Below are 27,534 nucleotides of genomic sequence, written 5' to 3'. Positions count from 1 at the left end.
AGGGAGTTAGGATTATCATGTGACTGTGATGAGATTCCTTCGTTGTGGTGGACAGAGGCCTCCCTGGCACATATTCTGAAAGCTTCTCTCCTGTAAGGGAGAGAGGAAGGAAGAAAGCAAGCAGCCACCTTCTATGGACAGCCTCCTCTGCAAACGGGCCTTTTTCTTTAGGTAATCAGCTGCTCTTTGCATGTTTCTTAGGAATTGCAATGTGATGTGTCAGTAGAGGAAGATAACAGGCAAGAATGGACCTTCACACTGTATGACTTTGATAACAACGGAAGAGTCACACGCGAGGTAAGCAAAGTACAGCTACCCCTTTGTGTGCAGTGTTTGCTAACAAGAGAAGTGTTCTATAACAGGAACATTCTTTTCTTCTATGAAATAGAGGTGTCCTGCCAATTTAAACAGCAGTTTCCATGGACCCTTCCCTCCTAGAAACAATCCCACCAGTAGTTTACTGTTTTCAGATGTACTGCACCACTTTTTAAGCTGGTTGTTGTTTAATATCTGGGATTAGCCTTTAAAAAAATAGTACTGGCATTTGAGGCAGAAAAATATCTGAAACAAATGAACAACTAAACACATTGTCAAAATAAACCCCTGCAAATGTATATTGTTCTGGCTTCTATCCTGCATTTCAGAATTAAGCTAACCAAATAGCAAGGTTGCTTTCTGACATTCTTTCCAGTAGGTCTAACTATACTGTTCTGTTGTTTTCATGAATATTAAGCTGATCTCTGCCTTCTCCCTCCAAGTAGAAATAACGTTGATGATACTTGCTGGAGGACCATAGTGAATAGCTGTCAAAGCATACCCGTCTCTATTTTTTATTATCAGGATGTCTTCAAGTTGTATTTCCTGTGCAAATAAGAAGCCAAATAAGAGGATGTATAGATTACAGTACAGTCCTTTTTCAGAACTATTTCTATCCAAATTGAATTATGCTTCTTCTAGAAGAATGCCTTTTACTGAGATTTACTGCAATGTGCTGACATTGATTTTTTTGTGAGGTGTGTTTACTGGCTCCCACACCTTCAGATAATCAGCTGAAAATTGACAGGTTTTGTCTCTCTTGCCTCTTGTGCTTGTGTCTGTGAAAATTACTAAGAACAGATTGAAATGAATAGGGTAAATACTGAAAGTGTAGTGGCCTTAGACATCAAATGAGGGCAGAAATTTTTCCTAGAAGACTGAAGCAAATATCTTTTGACATTTATGAACAAGTTGCCACATGTGGTCATTGTTCAGGGTTTTTGACATGTACATGAACATCATTATTAGGCTTTTTTAATTGTCTCTACTCTGATAGTGTTTGGAATAGTCAGATGATATCTGTGCACCTCATGTAAGAGAATAAGCAGATGAAACATTACAGGCCAAGTCCAGCGTTTCAAATGGGAAGACATATGGCAGCTCACGTCATCCACGAAGTTCCTGGAATGTATAGAGGACTGTTTCCTCATACAAATGTTAGGTGTGCCAACCAGGAATGAGGCACTGCTGGACTTGGTATTCACACACCAAGAAAACCTGCTTTGTAATATCTCGGTTACTGATAGCCTTGGCTGCAGTGACCACAATATTGTGGAGTTCAGGATCCTGCTGAGTGTGCTGAAAGTCAGCTCTAAGACAAGGGTTCTGGATTTTTAGAAGAGCAAACTTCAGTGCACTCAGGGCTCAATTGGGAGGGATTTGATGGGAATCTTCCGTGGAAGACAAAGGAGCTAGTGAGTGCTGGGAGTCCTTCAAGAACTCTCTATTGGAAGCACAATGCCAATTTATCCCCTACAAAGGAAAGGGAAGTAAGCAGAGCAAGACGACCCCATGGCTCAACCATGACCTCCTGGGTCTACTCAAATCCAAAAGAGAAGCACACCAGAAATGGAGAAGTGGAGGATTATCTGTCGAGAGCTACAAGGGCATTGCCAGAGCGTGCAGTTAGATGCAATTAGAAAAGCAAAAGCCCAGTTTGAATTGAAACTGGCTGTAGACATAAAAAATAACAAGAAAGGGTTCTTCAGGTATGTCAACCATAAGGAGAAAAAGAAGGAAAACATAGGCCCACTGTTAAACAGAAAAGGAGAATCAATCACCAACGATGCAGAAAAGGCAGAGGTCCTCAACACCTTCTTCACCTCGGTCTTTACCAACACTGTTGGGTCCCAGGCTTTGGGAACAAAATTGCCGATTGATCCAAACACTGACCCACCATTGGTGAAGGAAGAGTTAGTATATGAACTACTACAGGAGCTTGACCCGTACAAATCAATGGGCCCTGACGCCATCCACCCAAGGGTGTTGAGAGAGCTGGCTGACATCATCGCAAGGCCACTCTCCATAATCTTTGAGAAGTCACGGAGGACGGGGGTTGTCCCAGAGGACTGGAGGAAGGCAAATGTTGCCCCTATCTACAAGAAGGGCTCGAGGGAGGATCCGGGTAACTATAGGCCCATCAGCCTTACTTCAGTCCCTGGGAAAGTTATGGAACGAATCCTCCTGGGGGCCATCACAAGTCAAATGAAGCACGCAATTGGGAAAAGCCAAGCACGGCTTCACTAAAGGCAGATCATGCTTGACAAACCTGGTGGCCTTCTATGACAACGTGACTGGCCTGGTTGACATGGGGCGGGCAGTGGACATTGTCTACCTGGACTTCTCCAAGGCCTTCGATACGGTCCCCCACAGTCTCCTCCTGGAGAAATTAATACGTTATGGCCTAGACAAGTGGTCTCTGCAGTGGGTGGGGAACTGGCTGACAGGCCGCACCCAAAGGGTGGTGGTAAATAGCTCTTTCTCAAACTGGCAACCTGTCACAAGTGGAGTCCCCCAGGGATCGATATTGGGCCCAATGTTATTCAACATCTTTATAAGTGATCTGGATAACGGCATCAAGTGTAGCCTGATGAAGTTTGCTGATGACACCAAGTTGAGTGGGGAAGTAGACACTCCAGAAGGGAGAGCTGCTCTGCAGGGAGATCTGGATAGGCTGGAAGAGTGGGCCAGCAAGAACCTTATGAAGTTCAGCAAGGACAAGTATAAGGTCATGCACCTGGGAAAACGTAATCCAGGAGTCAGTACAGACTGGGATCCACCTGGCTGGAGAGCAGCTCTGTGGAAAGGGACCTGGGTGTCCTGGTGGACAGAAAGCTCAACATGAGCAAGCAGTGTGCTGCTGTGGCCAAGAAGGCCAACAGGATGCTGGGTTGCATCAAAAAGGGCATCGCCAGCAGAGAGAAAGAAGTCATCATCCTGCTCTACTCAGTGCTTTTCAGGCCACACCTGGAGTACTGTGTACAGTTCTGGTCCCCGCTGTACAAAAAGGATGTGGACAGGGTGGAAGGGGTCCAGAGAAGGGCCACCAAGATGATCAGAGGACTGGGAAGCCTGCCAGATGAGGATAGGCTGGGAGAACTGGGTTAGTTCAGCCTTGAGAAAAGGAGGCTCAGAGGGCATCTCATCACTGTGTACCAGTACTTAAGGGGTAGCTACAAAGAAGATGGAGACTCCCTTTTTTACACGGAGTCACATGGAGAGGACAAGGGGGAAGGGACACAAGTTGCTCTTGGGGAGATTCCGATTAGACACGAGAGGAAAATTTTTCACAGTGAGGACAGTCACCATTGGAATAATCTCCCCAGGGGAGTGGTTGACTCGGCCACGTTGGACACCTTTAAGAGTCATCTGGACAGGGTGCTGGGCCATCTTGTCTAGCCTGTGCTCTTCCCAGAAAGGCTGGACTAGATGATCCCTGAGGTCCCTTCCAACCTGTGATTCTGTGTGATTCTGTGACAAGATACATAGAGAGGGCAAGGACAAGGTGGAGCGGGGAAGTACTATTGTGTTTGTTAATGTATGGGGAACAGAGACCAGAAAAATGAAATAACTTGCCTGAATTCTCACGAGAGCCTAGTGGTGGATTGAACCCAGATCTTTAGAGACCCAGGTCTAAGTCTTCATTACAAGGTTCTCATGACTCTCAAAGAATAGGGGAAAAACACACAAAACCCCAAACCACACACATGGGTGTCCTTTACAATCAGGCATGGAATTCCCATTAATGTCGATGGGAGTTCCATGTGCTGAATGTAATGAGAATATGCATTTAAGTATGTATACAATTATTATTCGCAATTATGTGGTACACCAAAGAGCTTCATTTGATTGTACTTAGAGAATATGTTACAGCCAAATTCTACCTCTCCCTGACACAATAGCAGACTGCAGCTTAACTGAAACCCAATCTGTGCAGGGATTGAAAATTATACTACTCTCAGCTCTGGAGGTTGCTATATTCAGGCTTGAACCTGTGCCAAAAAAAAATTCTTTTAACCAAGGGACCAAATATGTTGATAATTTTCAGCTCTTTACATGTGACCAAAGATAGAAATAAATAGTATGCACCATTTCAGTTTCCCAGTTATGGTATCACACTTCTTTTGTAAGCTGTTCCAGTACCATTTGTATAAACCATCTTGTTGGTTGTCTTCTGTTGAATCCAGATGCAATTTAAGAGTTGTTTGTACAAGAATGACTAATGATAACAGCTCATAGATAATCTTGGCCACAAAAGAGGAATTTCAGTCTCTTTGTATGACATAGAATTTCTTGTTCTATTAGCCCCTGAGAGGCTTGCAGTCAACACAGTGGGCTTGATACTCTCGTTTGTTAAACAGCTCTGCTCTGGATCCAGCAAAGGACTTAACGATGGTGAACGTTAAATGTGTGAATAGTTTCAATTAAAAACAATGGAACACATGCTTTGAGTTAAACGTATGTGAGGCTTATTGCTTGATCAGGGGCAGAATGGACAGTCTGAGGAAGATGGCTGATCTATACCAGTGCCATTTACTGAGTCCATGAAAATGCTTTTAGAACCAGCCAGCTTTTGTAAACAAACGTCCAGTGTTCTGGTGAGAAAGGCTTAGTGTAGACCTTCTCTCCTTCTTTGAAAATTTCACTTTAATGTCTCCTGGATTTATAGTCAGATTTAACAGAGATGAAATTTCTTAAGTCAGATTTCTATCTGTAGGCCTTGAGGTGCTTTACAGAAAGTCATCAGCCTTATCATTCTTGTTTTTCATGTTGGAAAAGTGAGACACTGGAAAAGGAAGTGACTTGCCCACCCATATCCATTTCATTTGATTCGAAGTCATTGTGCTTAAAACATTGGACTTCATGTCCAGAGAGTTTCCAAAGGAATACAGTGTTAATTTAAGTTTGTAAGAGGCATGTAGGTGGGGTGCAATTTTACAAGTGAACTAAATGTTTTTCTCATTAAAATGTTTGAAAATTGTAAATAAGATATGGATTTCATTACTGGATAAAATTTCCCTTGGGTTTTACACAATGACAGCTCACTGCAAGAGCATTCAAATTCCATCTTAGTGAAATTTCTTCTGGATCTTAACAACATCTGCAGAGCTTAATACTGCTTTGATTTCATCCTAGAGTCTGTATGACTTATTCTGTAGTCCTTATAATTAGAAATTCAGATCTAGTCATGCTTCTTGAGGAGATACACCCATTATGAAAGCATAATTATTGGGATGGCAAATTATAAAATTAGCATTACTGTGTGTTATTAAACTACTGCTTTTTTCTGTCACAGAAGACAACCATTTTTCAGTCCTTTTGGTGAAACGGGAGATAACTTTTCCTGCCCTAATATGTATATTACAAAACTTGGCTAATAATGATTCTCTTCATTCCATAAGCCGCAAGAGGACAATTCATTATGTACTACAGGCTTTTTTAGAACCGACAGCTGCACTGTAATTATCTTCACACACAGATATTTGTAGTTGGACTTGAAACTTGGATAATTGAACTAATGTGTTTTGATCCATTAGGTTTTATATTGAGCTCTCTGAATGTAATTATACTTCATAAACACTAGCTTTATTTTTTTTCAATCAGTTCTTTCTTGGAAAATTGAGTTTCCTTAGTAGAGTGACTGCACAGGAATAAGCACATAAGAAAGTTGCTCGCCAGGCGTAAAAAAAGTTAATTTCTTCTACACTAGTTGTTGAGTGGATAGCAAGTGAAGCTCCTTTCAGGTCCCAAATGAGAATGATTCAAAGACGTATGTGTTCAAACAAAGCTGATGTTGCAGTAAAATCATCCTGCTGTATGTAAAAATCAGACTACAAACAAAGCACAAATGAGAACTTTCCTTTTTCTGAGGGAAAGGTAATGATATTCATGTTTCTCTTCATGCATTCTTTAATGCTAAAAATGTTTTTTGTACCTTACATTAAACACCCATTTTTTTCTCTTATGCTTCCTTTCTTTTTTTTTTTATTTTAGTTATTTTTGCTTATATTGTCTGTAATGAGTGAAGAGGTTGGCGTTATTCCTGCATTCAGAACTCAGCACCAAATCTTTGATGTGGGGAAGGATACTGGCTTTTCTGGGGCTACTGTTTATCAGCCTGACCCTTATTTTGAATCGTGCTGGGTTTTACTATGTTTGTCAACATTGTATTAACTCATGGTGTAGAAGCAGCAGTGGAACCGACAGAAACAGGAATAGTGCCTGTCTGTGTCAGAGGACCATCATTTCAGGCATTGGATTTGGTGGATTTGTGCCTGAGAGAAATATTAAGAGAAAAGATGACTTTCTCTTTTGGTTTTGTGGGAAGCCAAAAACATCTCTCGCAGACAAGTGACAAAGAATCAAACTGAATGTTTTCTTTCAGTGTTATTAAACTCAGTGGGGTTTGGGGGTGGTGGGGGTGGGAGGTGTTTAATTATATTTTTTTGTGCGTGCAAATGTCTCATTCTGTTAAATTAATTCCACTGGAAAAGCCTCTTAGTTTCTTTACAGAATCTCTAGTTTGCTAACTAGTCCTATGATGATAAGCTACGCTAATACTGGAAATATAGGGTCATCCCTGTACCACTAATGTTCCTTAGAAGTAAAAAATTAATACCGCAAAAAAGGACTTTCTCAGTTGCATGAATTCTGTAAGGAATGAAGAATACTTCATGTAATTTTCTCTTGTTCTTTTTTGCAGACCCATTAAGTTTCTCTGAATGTTCTAAATTCCTGCTAATCTACTACTGGATATCTGTAAAATATTCTGTGGTTACACGTGTGAGTGCACCATACATGTGTGGCCTTAACTCTTTGCTTTACTTTCTAATACTTTCTAATGCAAGTATTTCTGGCAATCTATTAAAGTTGCTTATTTTAACATACTTTGTTGTATTAGCTGCTTGATAAAATAGGGTGTGAAAAACATACAGATCAACACTGTTAAATCCTTCAGCCCTGGAAAAAACAACTGTAGTGTTCAATAAGAAAGACACAAATAAATCTGCGTATGGTATGTGCTGGCTGTTGAGATACTACCCAGCAAGCATTTGTTTTCCTCTTCGAGGAAAAATACAGTAGTTTCCGTTTTCTTACTTGATTGAACCACCTATCCCAGCAGAAAATCTGCACACTAGCAGCCCTTCAGAGGTTAGAATAATGCAGCCTACTTCCCCTCTAAATGTAATCTGTAAAGGAGAGAAATCATTTGGGTTTGTTTTGTGGGTTTTTTTTTTAATTCTTATTTTCCTTTACCCATTTAATTGAATAATTTAAAAACCCACAATGATTTTTGACTAGAAATGGTTTGTAAGTACATTTCAGTAAAAAAACCAAACAAATAGTATTTTTGGAAAAATGGGAAGCACTGAAAAAATCTCTTCTTGTTTATTTTTCACTGAAAAATGGAGGAAGTTTGAGAAACGTGGGATAAAACTTTTTGTGCAAGAAATGCCAAGTGGTCTTAAGCAAAGCAGTTGCAAAATCATGTGATTAGTAAAAATCATAATCCATTGTGCAGAAAAGTTAGATTCTTTGGTAGGTGGTCCCTGAGACATGCTGGTTGGTGCACCAGAAGAGGGGAAAAATTAACTAGCTTTTATTCCTGATCTTTGATTCTAGATATCTTGAGGATAGTGAAATGCACAAGCTGGTGTGTAGAAGGTAAAGCTGTCTCAATGGCTTTAGGCAGTCCTTTAAGGAATTTAAATGCAGATAATGTTCAGTGGGACAGCTTTCAAGAGGAACACAAATTGCCTCAAGACTTCTGGCAGTCTACCGGAAGATGAAAATTCTTTTGGGGGTAAATATAGACATAACTGTAAAATACAAATTTCATAACATGTATTTTAATAGTCTAGTGCTACTAATTTGACAAGAAGCTGTTACCATATTAGCTGCCAAAAAAGGGCTGTGAGAAGGTAGTTGTAGTCACCATTCAAAACTTATTGACGAAGACCATTCCTACCACATCAAGAATTTGTATGTTATAATTGTGAAGCAACAACTGGAAAGCAACAGGAGGTTCAGGCTGCCTTGTAGCTGTTACCTACTCAGGCAGGACCTTGGTAGGTGACAGAGTAGTGGATGACCCAAGCAGACTTGTTTGACCAAATCAGAACTGTCAGTTTGCTAGAATTTCCAACCCCAAATTAGGACCACAAGTAAATGAATCCTATAATAAAAAATGTTGTTGTCGGTATTTAAAAGATCAGCATAAGCATTAAGCGGTTACTTATGGATATCCCTAACCTCGATCTTGGTATATATCCAGTCTGACGACCATGTTCATTCAGTGCCAGAATGCAAAGCAGTTCAGATCGTTGTGGAGGAAGCTGGGTATTAAACATGTAACAAAATGCACAGGCAGCAGAGCATAAGGCCACAAGGTGTCCTGATACCTCTGTGCAGCTTCTTTAACTGCTTGGTACCTGGACATTAATTTGGGTTAATTCAGGCCTGTTTGGCTGAGAGATGTAAATCGTCCTGATGTGATATGTGCATGTACATATTTCTGAGTTACCAAGTATGGGTCACGCAAATGTCGCATCTGGCCTTCCTTGACAGCATTTTCGAGTACTTTTTAAACTGCTGAGTCAAGCGGCTTGTTGAGGAAGACCCTGACAGAACACAGGGGGCAAATTGTATGCCAGTTAGCAAATTAGACCTCATCACTGGAAAAGAATCATGTAAAAGGACAGTGGGAGTAAAGACTTTTTGTCTTTGCCTATTGAAGTTAAAACAGACTAGATGCTCAGCTTGTACAAACATCTGGCATAGCTGAAAAAAGGAAGGAGGATAGATTATTGTGAATGAAAGAGTTGATAATAACCTCTTGATAGTAGCCTTGCATGGAAAGATGCCATGTTGGCTAACCAACACTTGTTAAGGAATGTATGGGAAAAGCTCCATTTACCAAAGTACTGAGTGCATGAAGCTCTGTTAAGAATAAATACGATGCTTAAATATTCTGCTGAAGGGGAAGGTTTGGCTTATTGAGGTGTAGGATTATAGCACAAGGCTCCAAGAACATAATTTATGGAGGGCGTATAAAACAACAGGTATGTTTTGTTTGTCTGTCTGTGTTCTTGCTTGGTTGGATTTTTCCCATAGATGAAATAAAATTCCAGCCTTTCAAGCTGGCTGTTAGATATGGCTGTGTCTATTTAGAGGTCTGGCTAGGTTTCAGATTAGGGTGGAAGTGTGAGAAGTGAGATGTGTTAAAAAGCTACGAGGTGTCCACCAGATTGTAACTGAGCAGTCTTTTCCCTTATTCAAGCTTTAGACGGTGATTCTTGTCAAGAGTATTGAAAGCACCTACTGACATGGTAGTAACAGCCCATATATAGAGACTCTTGCAGCAAGGGTAGAAAAAATATGTCAGTGTGGAAATAAGAGAGAGATTGCAAATGCTGCTCTCTTTTTATGACTATGTTGTCTTGAACTCACAAGTCTGGAGACATTCCACAGAATTCCACAGAAAAAATAGAGGGACAAAGTCTGGACCCTCTAGTATTTAGTTATTCATTCTGCCTATTGAGCTGGAAAATCACCTACTGTAAAATCATTTGTCCTGCCCATAAGGTCAGTATTTCCCTAAATTTCGTGTGAGTAGAAATTAGTATTTCTGTATCACCTTTAAAGCTGGTTAGATAATGAGGACTGTGTTGCATATTGACTACTAAAATGCTGGGACCCATTAAGGCATACTACCTTGAGCTGCCCTTTTTATGGGCATGACCCCTGGGCAAAGGAAAAATTGTAGAGGCATTGAATTTTTATAGACCTGAGTCTTAATTCTCAGAACCAGTTATACTTAAAGAAGGATGATTTAGATATCGGTGTTTGCAGGCATCTAGAGAGAGCTTAGGTACTAGGATAGATCAAGGAATAGGAAGACCAGCATGGATAAATTCTCATATATACATATTGAATGGGATCTTTATAGCCTGCAATGATCAGTCTGCTTTGGCCTTAGGTTGGTGCCCAAGATCAATTTTGATGAAATCCCTCTGGGCAAAAGCGGTGAGCCAAGAGATGTCCTTTTCATCCTGGAAATTTAAGGTAGTACCCTATTTGAGCCTAGCTGGATTAGATCAACCTGAAAGACATCTGAGCATCACCGGCTACTAAACAGTGTTTCTCCTGTTTGAAACAACTGGCTTATTAAAATTGGCCACTGTTCTTTCTGATATAGGCAGACATGTAAGCATTTGTTCATATCCCATTGCCTTCAAAGAGGTATGTGGAGAATGTTCTGTAATAGGCCTGACTGGATAATCTCTGCGGTTCATAAAATGTAAGTTTAGAGCTGGTTTTAATTTTGCAAAATAAGCTAGACCCCAATATGCATATGGTGGAGTAACATTCAGACATAATTTATGTCCAGACCTGAGGTCTACAGTTTAGCCAGTTCTCTTACTGTTTTTCCTCTATATAATCAACTAGTTAATAGTCCAAAGACAAAAACCCAAGAAGTAGTAAGACTGTAATGTCCAAGATTTTCTTCAATTTCTGTATTTATTGTGGTCATGTGAACTCAATTTTTAGTGCAGAACGAATGGTTATCCCTGGGTTCTGTTGAAACCAAAGAAAAGAAAAGGCAGAACACAATTTTGCTGATTCACAGTTTGGGAAACCTGAATGCCTTGTGCTTTTATTATTGTTTTGGTCTGGTTTGCCCCATTTCACAAATCTTACAGCATTTGATGAAGAAGTATATGGATCTACTTGAATCATTCTCTTCTGTGTATGTGAGCTATATGACAGTTTATATTAGAAGAAATGGGGTTTAACAGAAGAGACAAATGGATCCTTTCTTGTAAGGTTCTGTGCAAGTTCACCTCTTTTAAATTCAGTGACTTCTGAGGATATCCCAGCATTTAATAGTCCCAAGTCTAAAACAGTTATAAGTATCAAAGCCATAGATTTCATACCATTTTCACAATAGTATGGTTTTTTTTTGTTTCAACCCAACTACAGGATATTACCAGCTTGCTTCATACCATCTATGAGGTAGTTGATGCATCCGTAAACCATTCTCCTAGTTCCAGCAAAACTCTGCGAGTGAAACTTACTGTGGCACCAGATGGCAGCCAGAAGAAAAAGGGTATCTTGTTAAATCATTCTGGTAAGGATGTGCAATTGGCCGTTGGAAAAAATACCCCAAAATTTCAAGGATCCTTTAAAAATCGGTCTTCATATTTTGTTAATACAAATAAATATATACATAAAAGCAAATTATGTGGGTATTTTAAACCCCATGAACCTGTTTTAAGATCTCAGATGCAAAATTGTCTACTACCCTTTCAGTGTCTCTTAGGCAAATGAGGGTTCCGTCTCCTGATTGTTTTCTTTAGGCAGCAGCAATAACCCATATGTTGTGTAATTGTCTTTGTGTACTGCAAGGCAGATTTAAGGCCTTTTGAACTTGTACCACCTTAACTCTGCTGGTATTACAGTGCTCAGTTTGTGTGGAAACAGGTGTATAGTGGTATAAAATGTGTTTTTTTTCAGGTGCATAGCTATCCCTGCTGCTGGGTAAGAATAAACAATTAAGCTTAAGTAACCTTTATGAATCTCTACATAAAAATTGCACATTTTTTCGTACTGGCAGTCTGCCATTATAAAATAGCTTATATTCTGATGCCTTATTCACCTTATATTCACTCTAATAAGAGTTTTATCAGCATAATTACTTCAGTAGATAAAGTAGTACTAAATTAAAATACTTAAAAAATACTTAAAGTAATACTTCAGTAGAAAATGTGGGCACCTTATCCAAAAAAAGAGCCTTGTTACCTCAGTTTTAATACTTATATCCACTCAGTCAAGTGCAGCCATAGTCAAATTTGCACTGCTGGGGAGCTATGTGATGCATTAGTACAGCATCGAGCTCCAAAATACCAAGCCCTCCTGAGGGACAAGTATATCAGTGTGAATGTGGCTCCATTTAACCTGCCACATGGCTTGCAGCCTAACCCTGACTAATGTCCTACAGTCAAGGTTATGGCTGCCTAAAATCTGTCATGTGGACAAAAGCACTTTTGAGAAGGTTACATGGAATGATATATTACATCTTGATCTACCAACAAGAAAAAAAGTATTTGCAATGTAGCATGTTAGTTATGCTGACCAGCAAGGACAGTAATGGGAGAATAATGTACTTTCTCTTGTTGGCAGATTTGCAGAGTGCGAGGCATACAGCTGAAAGCAAAGCTAATGAAGAAGTAAGAAGCTCTGAGAAAAAACAGCGGGCTTCTCTCAGGTAAGGGGAAAGAACCCTGCCTCCTGACAAGCACTAGGTACCTCTGAGGAAACCTCAACCACTGATTTTTTGCTTGCTTGCTTTATTTTTAAAAATCATGTTAAAATAGAGGAGTTACAGGATTTTCACTGTGGAACCATCAGCAGATTGCATGGGTGGATACTTTGTATACTAAAACAAAAAAGCAAATCTGTAGCACTCATTAGTAAAATTTTCTTTTTCTGTTGGCTCTTTGGAGGACATGCAGTGTCTTTTTAGACACACCTGCTCCATGCTCTGTTCTGCTGAAGGGGGTTGTGGCTTATAGTAAGTGTGGGATGACTCAACTTCACTTACAAAGTCTGTTTGTACATTTGGTAGGAGAAGTAAATTCATCTCTTTCTTACCTCAGAGTGACTTAGCAGAGTGGCCACCTCTGCTGGCTCCCACCTGCCAGAAACCGTGCTTCCCTGCTGCCACATTAGCTTTAGGTCAACTTCTGCCTTACAGAATTGGTTATTAGGTAGAACCCATGTAGGAATTAGCCTTCTTGCTTAGAACCAATATATTTAATGTAATCTTGCAGGAAAATTGGGATAATTTAATTTACCTTTTTTTTATAAGTTTCAGAATATATTTCACCACTTGAAAGAATACCTGTCTGTTGTCTTTCAGTGGAGTCCAGCCTGTGTGACTCAGAGTGCATCCATTTCCAATAAACCAGAAGCACAGTGGTTTCTTTTATGAAGAGCTGCAGGTACACTTGCAGCCATCTACCGATTAGATAAAAAAAGGGGTTTAGTTCTTTTAATTATTTTGGATGCCAGTCCAGAACAGGCCTTTTTCCCCAGAAAATGTGTAATCATATATATCTATCCTGTTATCATGAGTTCTACCTACCTGATAGACATTACCTGCACTGAACTTCAGAGTATCCACCTGATCAAGAAGAGGAAGCTGATGAAGCCTTCTACAGACAGCCGGAAGTAGCCTCACAATCACAGGTCCTGGTCCTCATGGGGGACTTCAACCACCCTGATATTTGCTGGAAAAGCAACACAGCAAGCCATGTACAATCCAGAAGGTTTCTGAAGAGCATTGAGGGCAACTTTCTGATGCAGGTGGTGGAGGAGCCAAAGAGGCAAGATGTGCTGCTCGACCTTATCCTAACAAACAAGGAAGGGGTGGCTGAGGTTGTGAGAGTGGGGGGCAGCCTTGGCTGCAGTGACCATGAGATGGCCAAGTTTATAATACTGCGAGGTAGAAGCAGGGCAACAAGTCAGGTTACAACCTTGGACTTCAAGAGGACCAACATTGGCCTCTTTGAAGACCTGCTAGGAGGAATCCCATGGGCTAGGGCTCTAGAAGGCAGGGGGTTCCAAGAGAGATGGTCAGTATTCAAGGACCACTTCCTCCGAGCTCAAGATCGGTGCATCCCTAGGAGGAAGAAGCCAGGCAGAGGAGCCAGGAGACCCACATGGATGAGCAAAGAGCTTCTAGAGAAACTCAAATGGAAGAAGGAGTTTCACAGTATGTGGAAAAAGGGACTGGCCACTTGAGAGGAATATAGGAATGTTGTCGGGTATGCAGAGATGTGATGAGGAAAGCCAAGGCCCACTTGGAATTAAATCAGGTGAGGGATGTCAAGGATAACAAGAAGGGCTTCTTTAAATACATCAGTAAAAGGAAGACTGGGGATACAGTGGGCCCACTGCTGAACGAGGAAGGGGCAATGCAGGATGCAGAGAAGGCAGTTACTGAATGCCACCTTTGCTTCGGTCTTCACTGCTAAGGCTGGCCCTCAGGCATCCCAGCCCCGAGAAAAGAGAGAAAAAATCTGAAGAGAGGAAGATTTACCCTTGGTTGAGGAGGACTGAGTCAGAGATCACCTATGCAAACTGGATCCTTGCAAATCCATGGACCCCAATGGGATGCACCTGCAAGTGCTGAGGGAGCTGGCAGATGTTCTTGATGAGCCACACTCGGTTGTGGTGAATGATATGGCTAGGAGTGTTAGGAGTAGGGCCCATGTCTTTAGGTATGAGGTGTTTAGGTTTTCGATAATCATCTTTGAAAGGTCATGGAGGACAGGAGAGGTGCCCAAGGACTGGAGGAAAGCAAATGTCACTCCAGTCTTCAAAAAGGGCAAGAAGGAGGACCTGGGAAACTATAGGCCAGTCAGCTTCACCTCTGCTCTGATGGAGCAGTTCATCCTGGAGGTCGTCTCCAGGCATGTAGAGGACAAGAAGGTTATCAGAAATAGTCAACGTGGATTCACCAAGGGAAGATCATGCTTGACCAACCTGATAGCCTTCTACGATGGTGTGACTGGCTGGGTGGACAAAGGGAGAGCAGTGGATTTTGTCGATCTTGACTTCAGTAAGGTATTCAACACTGTCTCCCATAGCATCCTCATAGGCAAACTAAGGAGTTGTGGGTTGGATGAGCGGACAGTAGGGTGGACAGAGAACTGGCTGAACAACAGAGCTCAGAGGGTCATGATAATGGAACAGAGTCTGGTTGGAGGCCTTTCACTAGTGGTGTTCCCCAGGGGTCTGCGCTGTGTCCAGTCCTGTTCGACATATTCATCAATGACCTGGATGATGGGATAGAGTGTAACCTTGGTGAGTTTGCTGACGATACCAAGCTGGGAGCAGTGACTGATACACCAGAAGGCTGTGCTGCCATCCAGCGAGACCTGGACAGGCTGGAGAGCTGGGCCGAGGGGAACGTCATGAAATTAAACAAGAGCAAGTACAAGGTCCTGCACCTGGGGAGGAACAACCCCATACACCAGTACATGTTGAGGGCTGAACTACTGGAAAGCGGCTCTGTTCAGAAGGGCCTGGGAGTGCTGGTGGACCATGAGCCAGCACTGTGCCCTTGTGGCCAAGAAGGCCAACAATATCCTGGGATGCATTAAAAGGAGTGTGGCCAGCAGGTCAAGAGAGGTTATTCTCTCCCTCTACTCTGCCCTAGTGAGACCATATTTGGAGTGCCTTGACCAGTTTTGGGTCCCCCAGTTTAAGAAGGACAGGGAATTACTTGAGCAAGTCCAGCGGAGAGCTACCAAGATGATCAGGGGATTGGAGCATCTCCCTTATGAGGAAAGGCTGAGAGTCTTGGGTTTGTTCAGCCTGGAGAAGAGAAGAATGAGGGGGGATTTCATCAATACCTATAAATATCGAAAGGGTGGGTGTCAGGACGATGGGGCCAGACTCTTCAATAACGCCCAATGAGAGGACAAGGGGCAATGGGCACAAGTTGGAACACAGGAAGTTCCAGCTCAATATGAGGAAAAACTTCTTTACCGTGAGGGTGCCAGAGCAGTGGCACAGGCTGCCCAGGGAGGTTGTGGAGTCTCCTTCCCTGGAGACATTCAAAACCCGCCTGGACATGGTCCTGTGCCCCCTGCTCTAGATATGCCTGCTGAAGCAGGGGGGTTGGACAAGATGATCTCCAGAGGTCCCTCCCAACCCCTACCATTCTGTGATTCTGTGTTTCTGTATATGATAATCATTTGCAATGTATTTTTCAAGTATTAAAAGTTTTACAGCCAAGACAAATGTTAATCTCTTAGTCACATGTAGGTGTGCTATTCTTTTTCTGAATTTGGTATTTTAATGGATAGAAAAAAAATCAAAAGCAGATAATTCTGCTGTATTTTAATGTAGATCAGTTGCTCCAAATGGGTCATCTTGGTGTATAGGTTTGATCTGGTTTAGGATTTTATGTTTCACGCTAAGGCAGAGGAAGTGTTTGCTGAAATGCTACAGTAATGACATTGAATCATTAGCTGCATTTGTTTCTTCAGCTGCAAATTTAAAAAAAAATTAAAATTCACTTTTGGCTTTCCTTGGATTTAGGGATATTTGTCCAAATACATAATAAATTTATCAGAGAAGGAGCATTCCATCTTATTAAAAATGACAACAGAACAGTGCCTCCCCATTTTGGATGGAGTAAAAATGCTAGTGAATTATCCCAGTGAGTAAATCCCAGTACAATGAAATTTCCGATTAAGAGATGACTAAAATGACTTCTAATCTTCTGTTAGCAACTCTGTATAAAATCTTCTGTGAACTAAAGAATACTCTGTGGTTTTGCTTGCTGGCCTAGGTGTGGTGTTCAGATTCACTCTGCCCATTAGCAAAGGTTTGCCCTGTGTGAATTCAGTGGACTGGTTCTGTTTGATAATCTATTGCAAAAATCCTCTTTCAGTTTAAAGTCCCCCTCCCATCTGCCTTAAAGTCCTGGTTTTGCAAATGTATTGGTTTTATGAACAGCAGCCATTTCCACTAAATTCACAGTTGTAGAGGCATCAAATGTTGGGGTAGAATCTTGACTCTGCTGCATTTGTCTTATCCCTTTGGTTAGAGGCTTCGTAGACAAAACAAATCTGTACCTTGAGCTGAGCAGATCAGCATCAAACAACTGTCAGCATCTGACAGTTTTTGCTTAATCTCATTAAATGTGGACAGGACAAAGAATGTCCTATTCACACTGTGTATGTTGTAGGGTTGTTTGTGCACTCTTGCCAAATTGCTAAACCTCAGGAAGGCTCCCCGAGGCTCATACCAGAATCTCATGATATTAATGCAGAGGCTTCCCCTTTGAAAACAGCAACGAGGACTTGTGAGAAGTGCACACATTTCACAAATTCAGTCACTTCGGAATTCTAGGCAAGAGGTGATGAATATTCAAGATAAAATGGATAGAAATGTTTTTATCCTGAAGGTGGGAGATAGATGGGTTAGATTTTTCATCTGCTGGAAGCTACAGGCAGGAGTTTTCACCTGTAGGGCTAATACAAGTGTCAAGATCAAGTAATGAGATTCATAGCTAGCTTGCCTGGTGTGTGTGGTACATAATGGATGGTGAAAGAGCACTGGCAGGCAACCATGTGCATTGAGTATCTTTGTGCCGGTCCAGTTTATATTTCGTTTAGTGCAACAGGGAAAATATAATGCGCACCTCTCTCTGTCTCTGGTCCCTTGTTCCCCCCACCCCCACCCCCCCCACCCCATTTAAGTGATTTCTCCCTGACTGGCTTAAACTCTGTTATCAGTGAACGTAGCTTCATGTTGGCATTTTTGACCTGCACCCTGTCACTCCTCTATTCCCTTTACCTACTGTATTGCTGTGTGCTTATTACCATCAGGGTGACACTCCAGTGTGAGAATTTTAGAAAGGGCTTTCATACTCTCCACAAGCACTTAAGCAGATGCCTTTTTTAATTAAAAACCAAACCAAAAAAGAGTAACAACGCTGTATATTTTTACACACTGTGCTTGATGCGTAGTTGATGTATGCCAATGTCTTCTCATGTGTATGCAGGAGAGCTTTGTGGGGCTGGATGCCAGACAGTTCAGTTCTCAGAAGTACTTAAAGTTCACTTTGACAGTGGAGCACATTTCTTATCAGTATATAATTGCTTCACTGAGTATATTTGCATGAATATTGTTGAACATCATCTTGCACGTAGGAAAGCTGTTAGAATGCAGTGCTGTGGCAGTATACTGGCATAGATTTTCTTCACTGTCTTGATGAGAGGTGGAATTTATTACAGTAATAAAAAAACAGGTTCCCTGTTAACTTAGTTTTCAATGGACAGCGCTATATACAGTATTGCGTAATTGTGTTGAATCAAATCCAATGATGTTTTTTTCTGCATTAACTGTGCATTGTCATCAGCACATGTGTGCAAGTCCCAATGGTTTCTGAGGGCAATTCATGCCTGGCAACTTCATTTAGGCAGGTCCTAGCCCCAGAGATCTTTTATATTGATCTGCTAAAGCGTAACAACGTGTAAAGGTGTGTCTGAGGCACAAAAGATACTGAGTTGGCTAGGTATCCAAAAAAATAAAGAATATCTGGACATTCCCTCTGTTTTGACAGTACCCCGTGTCACTTCTGGAGTTCAAAGCTGACTCAGAGTCTTTAAAGCTTACATGCTTTCCAGGCAGACTCTCCTCCATTGAGGATACTCTACCTCTATCAAAGTAGAGCAAAAATGATCTTCCAGGTAGGTCAAGTCTTGTGACTTTTATCAAAGAAACTGTAGGCCTGTGTCTGTCAGAGACACAGGGGACTCAGTTCTGTGATGTCCCTGAACAGTACTACCCTAGACCAGGAAAGCAGTTTGTGCCAAAGCTCAGTGGGATCAGCAGCCTCTGGAAACCTGGAAATGTGCTGATAGACTAAAAGCAGAGTACTGGGCACTGTACAGTACAGAGCTTATATTTAGCAATTGGTGTAGGATACAAGGCCAAATTCTGGTCTTAGGTTGACATCAGTGCAATCACGCAGAGAAAGAGCAAAGCCTATCTTGTGGTCTTGGAGACTGAACTATCTGAATGACAGGCAGTGACTTAATCAAGAATTTTCTGCTTATCCTATTTGTTATATTGAAAATATTGTTAATATCTGCAGACATCCATTTAAATTGCTAAATTAAATTGTTTGGCATTGTGGGCTACAATACTGTAAACATCTGCTTGATTTTTTTTTTCAGCCTCATAAATGAATGGTATGTCAAACATTCTTTTGCAAGAAATAGTTCTGCTATAAATAAAATTGCAAAGCTGAGCAGGAAAAGGAATTGAGATTCTGAAGCCAGCGGCTGATCTGATGTTATTAACTGTAATTTGGAAAGCAGCAGTTATCTCTGGCTGTCCTACCAACACCTTCACTTCTCGGGCTCTCTCTAGTTATTATACCTGTGCTGTTGCCTGTCTTTCTGAAGTAGATACACATGAATGTTTATCTGACATGAGGCTCACCCCAGCACTTCGTGATAGTGGTGGGAACAGTCATGAATCCAACAGCAGGTTTTCTTTGGCATGTTCAAATTAGAAAATCAGTTGGATGGTTTGGCCCTAAGACAGAATGTAATAAACCATAGGAGCATTCTTATTTGTTTTTGCAAGTGTGATGCAATTTGAAAGCCTTCTTTGCTTTGCAACATTGGGGTTGATTTGTGTGAGGGGAAAGAACGGTCAGTTCAGGCCTATCAACTGAGCAAATCCAGTCATCCAGAATTTCAAGTGTTTGTTGCTTCTTTGTGAGCAACTCCTGTCATTTCAAAGGGGCCATTAGTTGTTGGTTTGCAGATGGTGATAACAACTTTAAAGAAGTTCTGCTGAATTGTAATTTTGCTTCCTGCTGACAGATATCACCAGAGCGAGAACAATCCAGAGCAAAGTGGGTGCTATCGTCATTGTGTTGATGAGAACATTGAAAGGAGAAACCACTATTTGGATCTTGCAGGAATAGAAAACTACACATCAAAGTTTGGCCCAGGTAATTTGGTAATTTATGTTGCAATCTTTTTGTTTTTTCTTTCTTCAGTTGCATGTTCCACATCAGGGGCAGTGAATTGTGAACCTCTGTGATTTGTCTGTACTGACTTACTGGAAGGAATAGGACTGTGTGAATACTGCAAGATAATTACTCGTGAAGGTGGTATCACAACGGAGTGGCTAATGTGCTACAAGACTGCTTTGAAGCACTTGTTTGTGTAGCTAAACTTGGAGGTGAGCCTAGGAGAACAATCTTTACATGTAAATTATTAAGTTTAGTCTATGGGTGAGGTGAGGACTGATTTTTGGATGTTGGAGCTCGTTCCCAAGATGATAGCAGCATATATTTTGTACTCCCTACTGACCCAAAAATTAGAGAATGTAGGTTCATACCTCAAATTTTGGCTTCTGTCCTCAAATTAAAGGGATTTGGATTTCCTCCCTTTCCTTGTCCACTGCCAAGATTTTACTATTCCACTTACAGTTATTTTGGTGAATTTCAGATAGATGATGACCAAAAGAAGGTAGTGTAAAGACTTTTATACGCGTGCGTGCACACACACATGTGCATGCAAACACACGCTCTCTTATATAGATATGTACATATATTTGGGTGTGTGTTATTTACTAGTCAGAATTATTAAATGTAATTAAACTAGACAGCTATAATTGCATTCACTTCCTTAGGAAAAATTCACTCTGCCGATTAATGCTATCCTTGCCAAGTGCATGCTACTAATTAAAACTTTGAAATACTAGATGACTAACTTGGCTCATTATTTCCTAGGATCTCCTCCAGCAGCTCAAAAACATGACCCACCAAGCAGAGTTATGAATCAGACTAGATCCCGTTCTCATGAACCTGAAACCTTCCATGCTCACCATAGGAAATCTCAAGTGGTAGATGCGAGCCACATAAATATAGCTGAGAGTTCATATGCCAAGATTGCAGAAATCCAGCAGAGGCTCCGGAACCAGGACTCAAACAAGTACTTTGTGAGGTCTCCCAAGGCCCAGGGCAAAAATGTTGCCCCTGTGCATCCTGGAAGGGCAGTAAGAAATAAACTTTTTCAAGGGGTGCCCATGCCAATGGCTTCCCCAAGTGCACGTGTGGGCCAGAATCTTCCTTACCTCCCCTTGCAATCTCAACAGGTTCACAAGAAGCATAAGCAGAGGGCAAAGGAGAATCACCAAATGTGCAAAACCTTACAGTCTCCAGGGACAGTTGTGGAAAAGGAACATGTGAGAGACCTGCCCACAGTCATTTTATATGAAGGCCAAGTTGGACAAATGATACAAAGACATGAACACCACCACCACCATGAGCACCACCACCACTACCATCACTTCTACCAGACATAGAAGAAATCCCACCGTCCTCCAAGAATCATCCCATATGAAGGAAATGTGTTCTTGTGATACCAGAACTAAGGCATTACTATGATTAATAGCGTTACTCCATTAATATTCAGCTAGCATATATTTTAGAGTTTATATGGAACTCCTGAAACTTACCCTATTTATACATTGTGGAACTGCATAGCTTGCTTAAACTCCTTGTGGATTGTTTTTTTAAAGTGGCTTGTAAAACAGCAAACGGCCATAGCTTTTTGAGCTGTGATTTAATACAGGTCGTCAACGCACTTCTTTACAAGTACTACTTCCACTGTAGTAGGAAAGATACTTTGAATGCTGTTGTAGACATCTAGCTTACCACTCTGCTGTATGTCGGCTGGTTGCACACAAGCCTTTTATCAGGGGAGCAATGTTCGAAGGGTTGGACTCCAGAGATACTCAGAATAACAGAAAATACAAACAGCTGCTACCTCTAGTATTATTCAGATTTTATTTTCCTTTTATTGATTGTAATGCGCTGGGGGGGGGGGGGGAGTTCTAATATACTGCATTCATGTAGCCTGTTTGTGTTCACATCCTTTCAAATTATCTTAATAATCACAAGGAAATATTAGCTGTATTTGTCAACAGAGCTACATTGATATGACTTATACTTTATTTTCTTGGAGATTCTTCACTGACACAAGTACAGTCTGTTATATACTGAGTAATATTTAAATATACTACTTTTATTTTTGTTTTTTCACCATTCTGTTTGGGGTAACCATTTGAAAAGAGGAGGATGTGAAATGGGGTTTTCAAAAGCATCACTAGACTTTAATGCTTGGGCCATAAGATCATTCATGGGGTTTTGAGAAGGAGAGGGGTTGTTTGGGGGTTTTGTTTAAATCCACAGTTCTTTGTTTTGGGAAAGAATTGAGGAAAATATACTTTCTCACTTTAAATGTTGGCAAATATATATAAAATATAAATATAAATATAAATATCTATAAATATGCACACTCTCAGGTACATTTTGTTGTGTTTTAGAAATCTGTGGTTTGAATATTAACATAATTTTTTTTCTCCACAATAGTGACTTTTTAGAAATATATGCCATGGCATTTTTATAGGTGCCTCCAATTTAAATTTCCCCAGCACCTGCCAATTTGTGCTTCTCCCATTCTAGAGACAATTCAACACATAAAAAAAATATAATTCACAATCATTCTGGCCTCTTCTACTTTTTCTGTATCAAAGGGCTTCCATTCCATGAAGGAGATTAAGACCATGCTCACAAGACCTTACTGGCTGCTGAGAAATTTGAAGGTCAAAAGCAGATTGGAAAAGTGAAAAAAGGGTCAGTACATTCAAGTTTTACTTTCTGTGGGGCCTAGATTTATGATACCTTCAGTTCGGTTTTGTATAGATCACCATTTTGGAGGTAGAAAGTGACTGAAGAACACCTGTGTTGCTATTGGAACATTAAAGTGGAGAACTCCTCACATAAAAACATAATTGTTCTATAAACATATTTGCTTTTGGTTTTAATTATTTTAAATGTTGTAGTATTTTGTCTATAGTATATATAGTAAAATGTAACTATCCCACATTGTTAGAAACCCTTTATGATTAGGATATTTTTTTTCTGTCTAGAGTTTTGATCAGTCCAAAATGTGATATTACCTTACTGCTGACCAGTTTTAGAGAGATGTTGTTCTTTCTAAGGAACTTTCTGAAGGAGATATCAACTTTTAAAGAAAAGTGGAAAACCTTGCCTTCTTTTGGAATTGGAATAGAATCACTGCTTTGTGGTAATTAGGTCCCTCTCTTGTCTCCCTGGATCAGCAGTTGTTTAGACTTATTGTCCTCTAAAAAATCTGGTTTATTTTATTTTTTTTTAGCTGTCAACAGCATGTTCTGTTAAAGCTGACAAAATGTTTTTAAAATGTGTTTGATCTGTGTGACAGCTATACTGTTCTGTTTATTTTTAAAATTCCTAAAGTCCAAAAATATTTATATGCAGAATTTTCTGTATAGAAAATATGAAAAGGCCACAAATTTGGTTAGTTACCACTGAGTTGTTCTAGTCTAAGCCTTTTTTGCTGCTTGTGTCTCATTCTTTTTCAATGTATATATAATTATGGACTGAAAGAAAACAACAAAAAAAACCCAAAAGGCATTTATATGTCTAGTAGAAGGAATAAAGTTATTTATATTATAGTGTTAACAAAGTCTGATGTATTCAAGTGACATACATTACACCGCATGCAAAAACACAAGTGTACATTCCATCTAAGAAGGGATGCCATGCTATTTGCTTTGAAGATATAATTAAAGCTGTTCTCTTTTCAGTAGAGCATATGCCTGCAAGACTGGGAGGTGGGAATTGTTTCTGAGTCAATTTTTTTAATGCAGATTCTTGCTGAAAAACAGAAAACATTCTGGAAAACTAGAGTGCTTTCAGAACTGTGCTTTTTTAAGAAAGGGCAGCAAAGGCACATAAATGCTCTTTCACCCAAAGATGTTTTGCTGGAAAAGATAACAGCACCAATAACAAAATCCCATCTGATTTAAAAGTGTGCAGTACTAACTGTGCCAAGTGAACCTAAAATATAACACAACTGGCCATTGGTTACAACCTTGCATTGATTTGTTTTGGTTTATTATATTTAGTGAGTCAAGACAAATTCTACCTTGCTCAGATTCTGTGAAATACAAATACATTTTAATAACGTGGCATCCCCATACTACAACTTTACACTGGCCATGTATGAACATACAGTATCTAAATACTGTGTTGCAGTTGTGTTACGTGTATTAATTGTGAATAATGTGTAGCACAGTTTCCTTTCACACAACAAAATATTTCCGTATCTTTTAAAAACGTTTGCTTTTCAGTATTTTGTATAGTAAATATAGATGGTTTTGACTAAATGCTTTATTTATTTAACAGCAAAAACTGTGCCAAGAGAACCCCCTGTTAATTAAAGTTTTACTAGTTCAGAAAGTATATTTCCTTCTTCTTGTTGTGGATTTCAGGGGCTTATTGCAATTGTTGTCAGTGCCTGCAGATCCCACTGATGAAAGAGCTTGCATTAACATTTTTGGGAACAGGATCAGGCCATAAGGTATGGACTGGGTATGCTTTGGGTTTATATTTAAACTATCAAATTTCAAAGTTAAAATTCTTGTCCCCTGCTATATCAGTTGAGTAACTGATTTTTCAGTTTGTTATTAATTCTGAAAACCTTTTAAAAAATATACCTTATTTTAAGTTGCTCAAAACTGTGGCTGAATAAAAATTTAAAATAGATTAGTTTCTGGTTAAACAAAGCATTTCCTTTCCAAGAAAAAAAAAAAGAGTTGAGTATATTATTACTATTTAAAAGTAAAATGGAGTGGCATGCAGTAATTTGAAATTAAAACTCCAGCCTTTTAACTTACTTTTTCTGTTTTTACACAAAGCAATTCAGCAAAATTAAGCCAATCCCAAAATTTGCAGTATTTGCTGGAAAAAAGTAAACTGAAAAATTTTGCTCAGCTCTACTAGCTGTAATTTTTAGGAAGCCAGGTTTTTGAAAAGGATTGCTAAGCTCTTCTCACAACTTCATGACCACCTAATAATAAAATAAGCTAAGGATAGTGAAGTAAAATCGGTCTCCCAGTGAAATCTCTGGCAAGACTGCCAGATTCTCACTCACTTCAGGATGCCTATAATTTCATTCCAGGAATATGGGTTTGAAGTCTATGTAATGTGCAGGTATTGATTTAATTTTTTATTTTTCACACATCTTACTGCTGATGGTTTTGTAGTAGTTAATATTAAATGGAAGTTTTACTGTAAGAGATCAAGCTGGTAAATTAATTAAGATTAGCAGCAAATACTGTGCTTTATACTCATGTCATTGGAGGTCCTCAAGGCATTTCTAAATGCCTTTGAAACATCCACACATCATTTAGTCACTGTTAGACATTAAAACCCAGTTCTGCCCTTGGATGATGAAGTACAGGTTCTCCTGGCATATTGGCAGACAAGCCCCCTAAGGCCATACCAAATTAAAAAGCCCACATACATGACCTCTATAACTGCCGTCCTACTCTAGTCGTCATCAGCACAGAACAGCAAAGTAGAGCTGGAGAAGTACCTTAAAGGGGGGTGGGTGTGTGTATATAAGCGTGTGTGTTCATGTATACGTATGTGTGTGTGTATATATTGTGTGTGTGTGTGTCCTCTGGCAGAAGTTAGTGAATGGCACAAGATGGAGTCTGTCAGAGGTGATCTTTTATAAAGGGATAAGTACTGTGTATGCTGAACAGTCTACAAGTTGCCACAGATATGATGAATGCTTACTGTTCTCCATATGTCATTGTGTACCTCAATTACTGAATGACAGATTTCATTTGTATTCCAATTAACAGGGAAGTTAGGCCCCTTGGGGCCTAGATTATACTTGAGAAAAATTCATCATGCTAGAAAATTTGCAAAAACATTGACCATAATTTTTGCCTGGAGTATAGGCAAGAATGTTCCTGTTTGGAAATGTGTCAGCTAATCAAGTCTCACCTTTAATTACCTTGATGCAATTCATCAAGATCTGAAAATACGTTTTTAAACATGACTTATTCATGGTTTTGCTGGGAACCAAGTCATATTCAGCATCCTGTTTGTTGCCAGATTTCTTTCTCTCTTTTTTTTTTTTTTTCCTAAATAGATTCTGGAAGATTTCTTTTCTAATGCACTTAGCAGCAAAACCAGCCTCAATTTATCCAATTTATCATATAATGATTTATTTTCTTTGCATATTTGACAGACGTTCTGTTGATTTGACTTGGAAGGGGCTGTTTTGGGATTTTTTTTGGCTTGCGTACATTTAAAATATGCTCAAAATGGGCTAAAAGGAACAGATGTAGAAAAGCAAGTAACTTTATATTGAAATTATTCAGTAGTCATTGAACTGCATCTTATTCGAAGTTTGGATTATAGTTATTAAATAATGAGGTTTTCAATGATGCTTTAGTTTACTTTTAAATTTCTATATAATTCTAGATAATTTGATCCTACTGAGCCAAAATTATAGAAATTATATGGATGAGGTCTTCTAATTTCTTTGTTTTAAAATAGCTGTGAGGGATCACGGTGATGGTTAGAGCTTTGAAGAAAGACTAGCAAGGGAAGGATGGAAAGATTTGAGAAGCATAGGGATAGCACAGAACTGTCCAACAGAGGGGCAGGGGCAACAGGCAAGGGGCAGGGAAATACTGCATGGAGCAGCTATATTCATATTACTTTTTTGAATCTCTTATGGTACATTTATTGCTCATAAAACAGCAACAGTAGTTCATAGAATGCTTTTCACTGGGAAAGCTTGAAACACTTTCTAGAAGAGGTCAATCTCCAGTGTGCAGCAGGAGGCGCAAGGAAGGAAAGCTGTAAATAATCACCACTAGGGCTCTGGCAGAATAAGAAATGATGCCCTGGTTTCCAGAGTCCCTGTCCAAGCCGAGGGAAATTTTTCAGAGCGTAGGTGTTTCTACAGATGTTTTTTATATTCTTTAGTATATGTTTTGAATAGTAGCATCAGTTCTTTTTCTGTTTGATTACAGGCATGCATAAGTTGATCAAACGTTGCCCAAAGCTTCAATATCTGTTCTGATTTTTCTAAACACTAAGCACTAACTATGCCTGTGAAACCTACTGACAAAAAGAATAGTATTTATATTACAAGAAATGGCAGGCCAGACCTACCAGTTTTCTCATCAGCCTAGCATTTCGGGGTCTGAGAGTAGGAAGTTCCAGAATTTTCATGAGAATGTTGAAGACATTATGTTAAGGGGCTTCATAGATTTGGTAATGAGCAAACATTAACAATATCAGGAATACTGGCAATTATGTGCACTGTGCTTTCTGGTTTTTATTACATGCTTATGAAGTAGCGTTTGTGTCTTCCTTTGAGTGCCTAGTCCATATAGACAAATTAGCCTGTAATTGCTACCAGCTAAGAGATATACTGTTTTGATGAGCCTGTACTTTGGATGAAGATATGGGGTTCAGATCCTTCTGGTGCTGAGTACTTATTCTTGCACTTAATCCTTCCTATTCTGTTCTGTTCATGAAGTATAGCGTGTTGAGGCTTTGTGAATTTTCCAATAGAACACCTAACAAACTGGGCCAAATTTGTCTTGAGCTTCACAAATGGAAGCCAGAAGAGCCTCATGCATGTCTTGGAATTTGGACCTTCAAATGCCGTTTGCTATATGAGTCATCATTTTTTCTTGTACTAATTTCAGATATTTGATAAGCTCTTTTTATGGCTTACAAGTTTAAAAAGACAA

General features: G+C 39.9%; 1 protein-coding gene across 2 annotated transcripts in view; it reads left to right on the top strand.

The window, feature by feature from the left end:
- NKD1 (NKD inhibitor of WNT signaling pathway 1) overlaps positions 1 to 23,432 on the top strand; it is a 112,202-nt gene extending 88,770 nt beyond the window's left edge. For both annotated transcript variants that reach the window (XM_064459412.1, XM_064459413.1), the window contains 5 exons: positions 202 to 297; positions 11,299 to 11,446; positions 12,499 to 12,583; positions 19,734 to 19,864; positions 20,651 to 23,432. In XM_064459412.1, coding sequence (XP_064315482.1) covers positions 202 to 297; positions 11,299 to 11,446; positions 12,499 to 12,583; positions 19,734 to 19,864; positions 20,651 to 21,225 — 1,035 coding nt within the window. In that variant the 3' untranslated portion in view covers positions 21,226 to 23,432. The remainder of the gene's footprint in view (positions 1 to 201; positions 298 to 11,298; positions 11,447 to 12,498; positions 12,584 to 19,733; positions 19,865 to 20,650) is intronic.
- The last annotated feature ends 4,102 nt before the right edge of the window (positions 23,433 to 27,534 follow it).

Source organism: Phalacrocorax carbo, chromosome 8, assembly GCF_963921805.1.
Source record: "Phalacrocorax carbo chromosome 8, bPhaCar2.1, whole genome shotgun sequence".
NCBI classification, from domain to species: Eukaryota; Metazoa; Chordata; class Aves; order Suliformes; family Phalacrocoracidae; genus Phalacrocorax; species Phalacrocorax carbo.
Note: the sequence above shows the minus strand (reverse complement) of the source record. Positions and strands in the feature narration are given on the sequence as shown.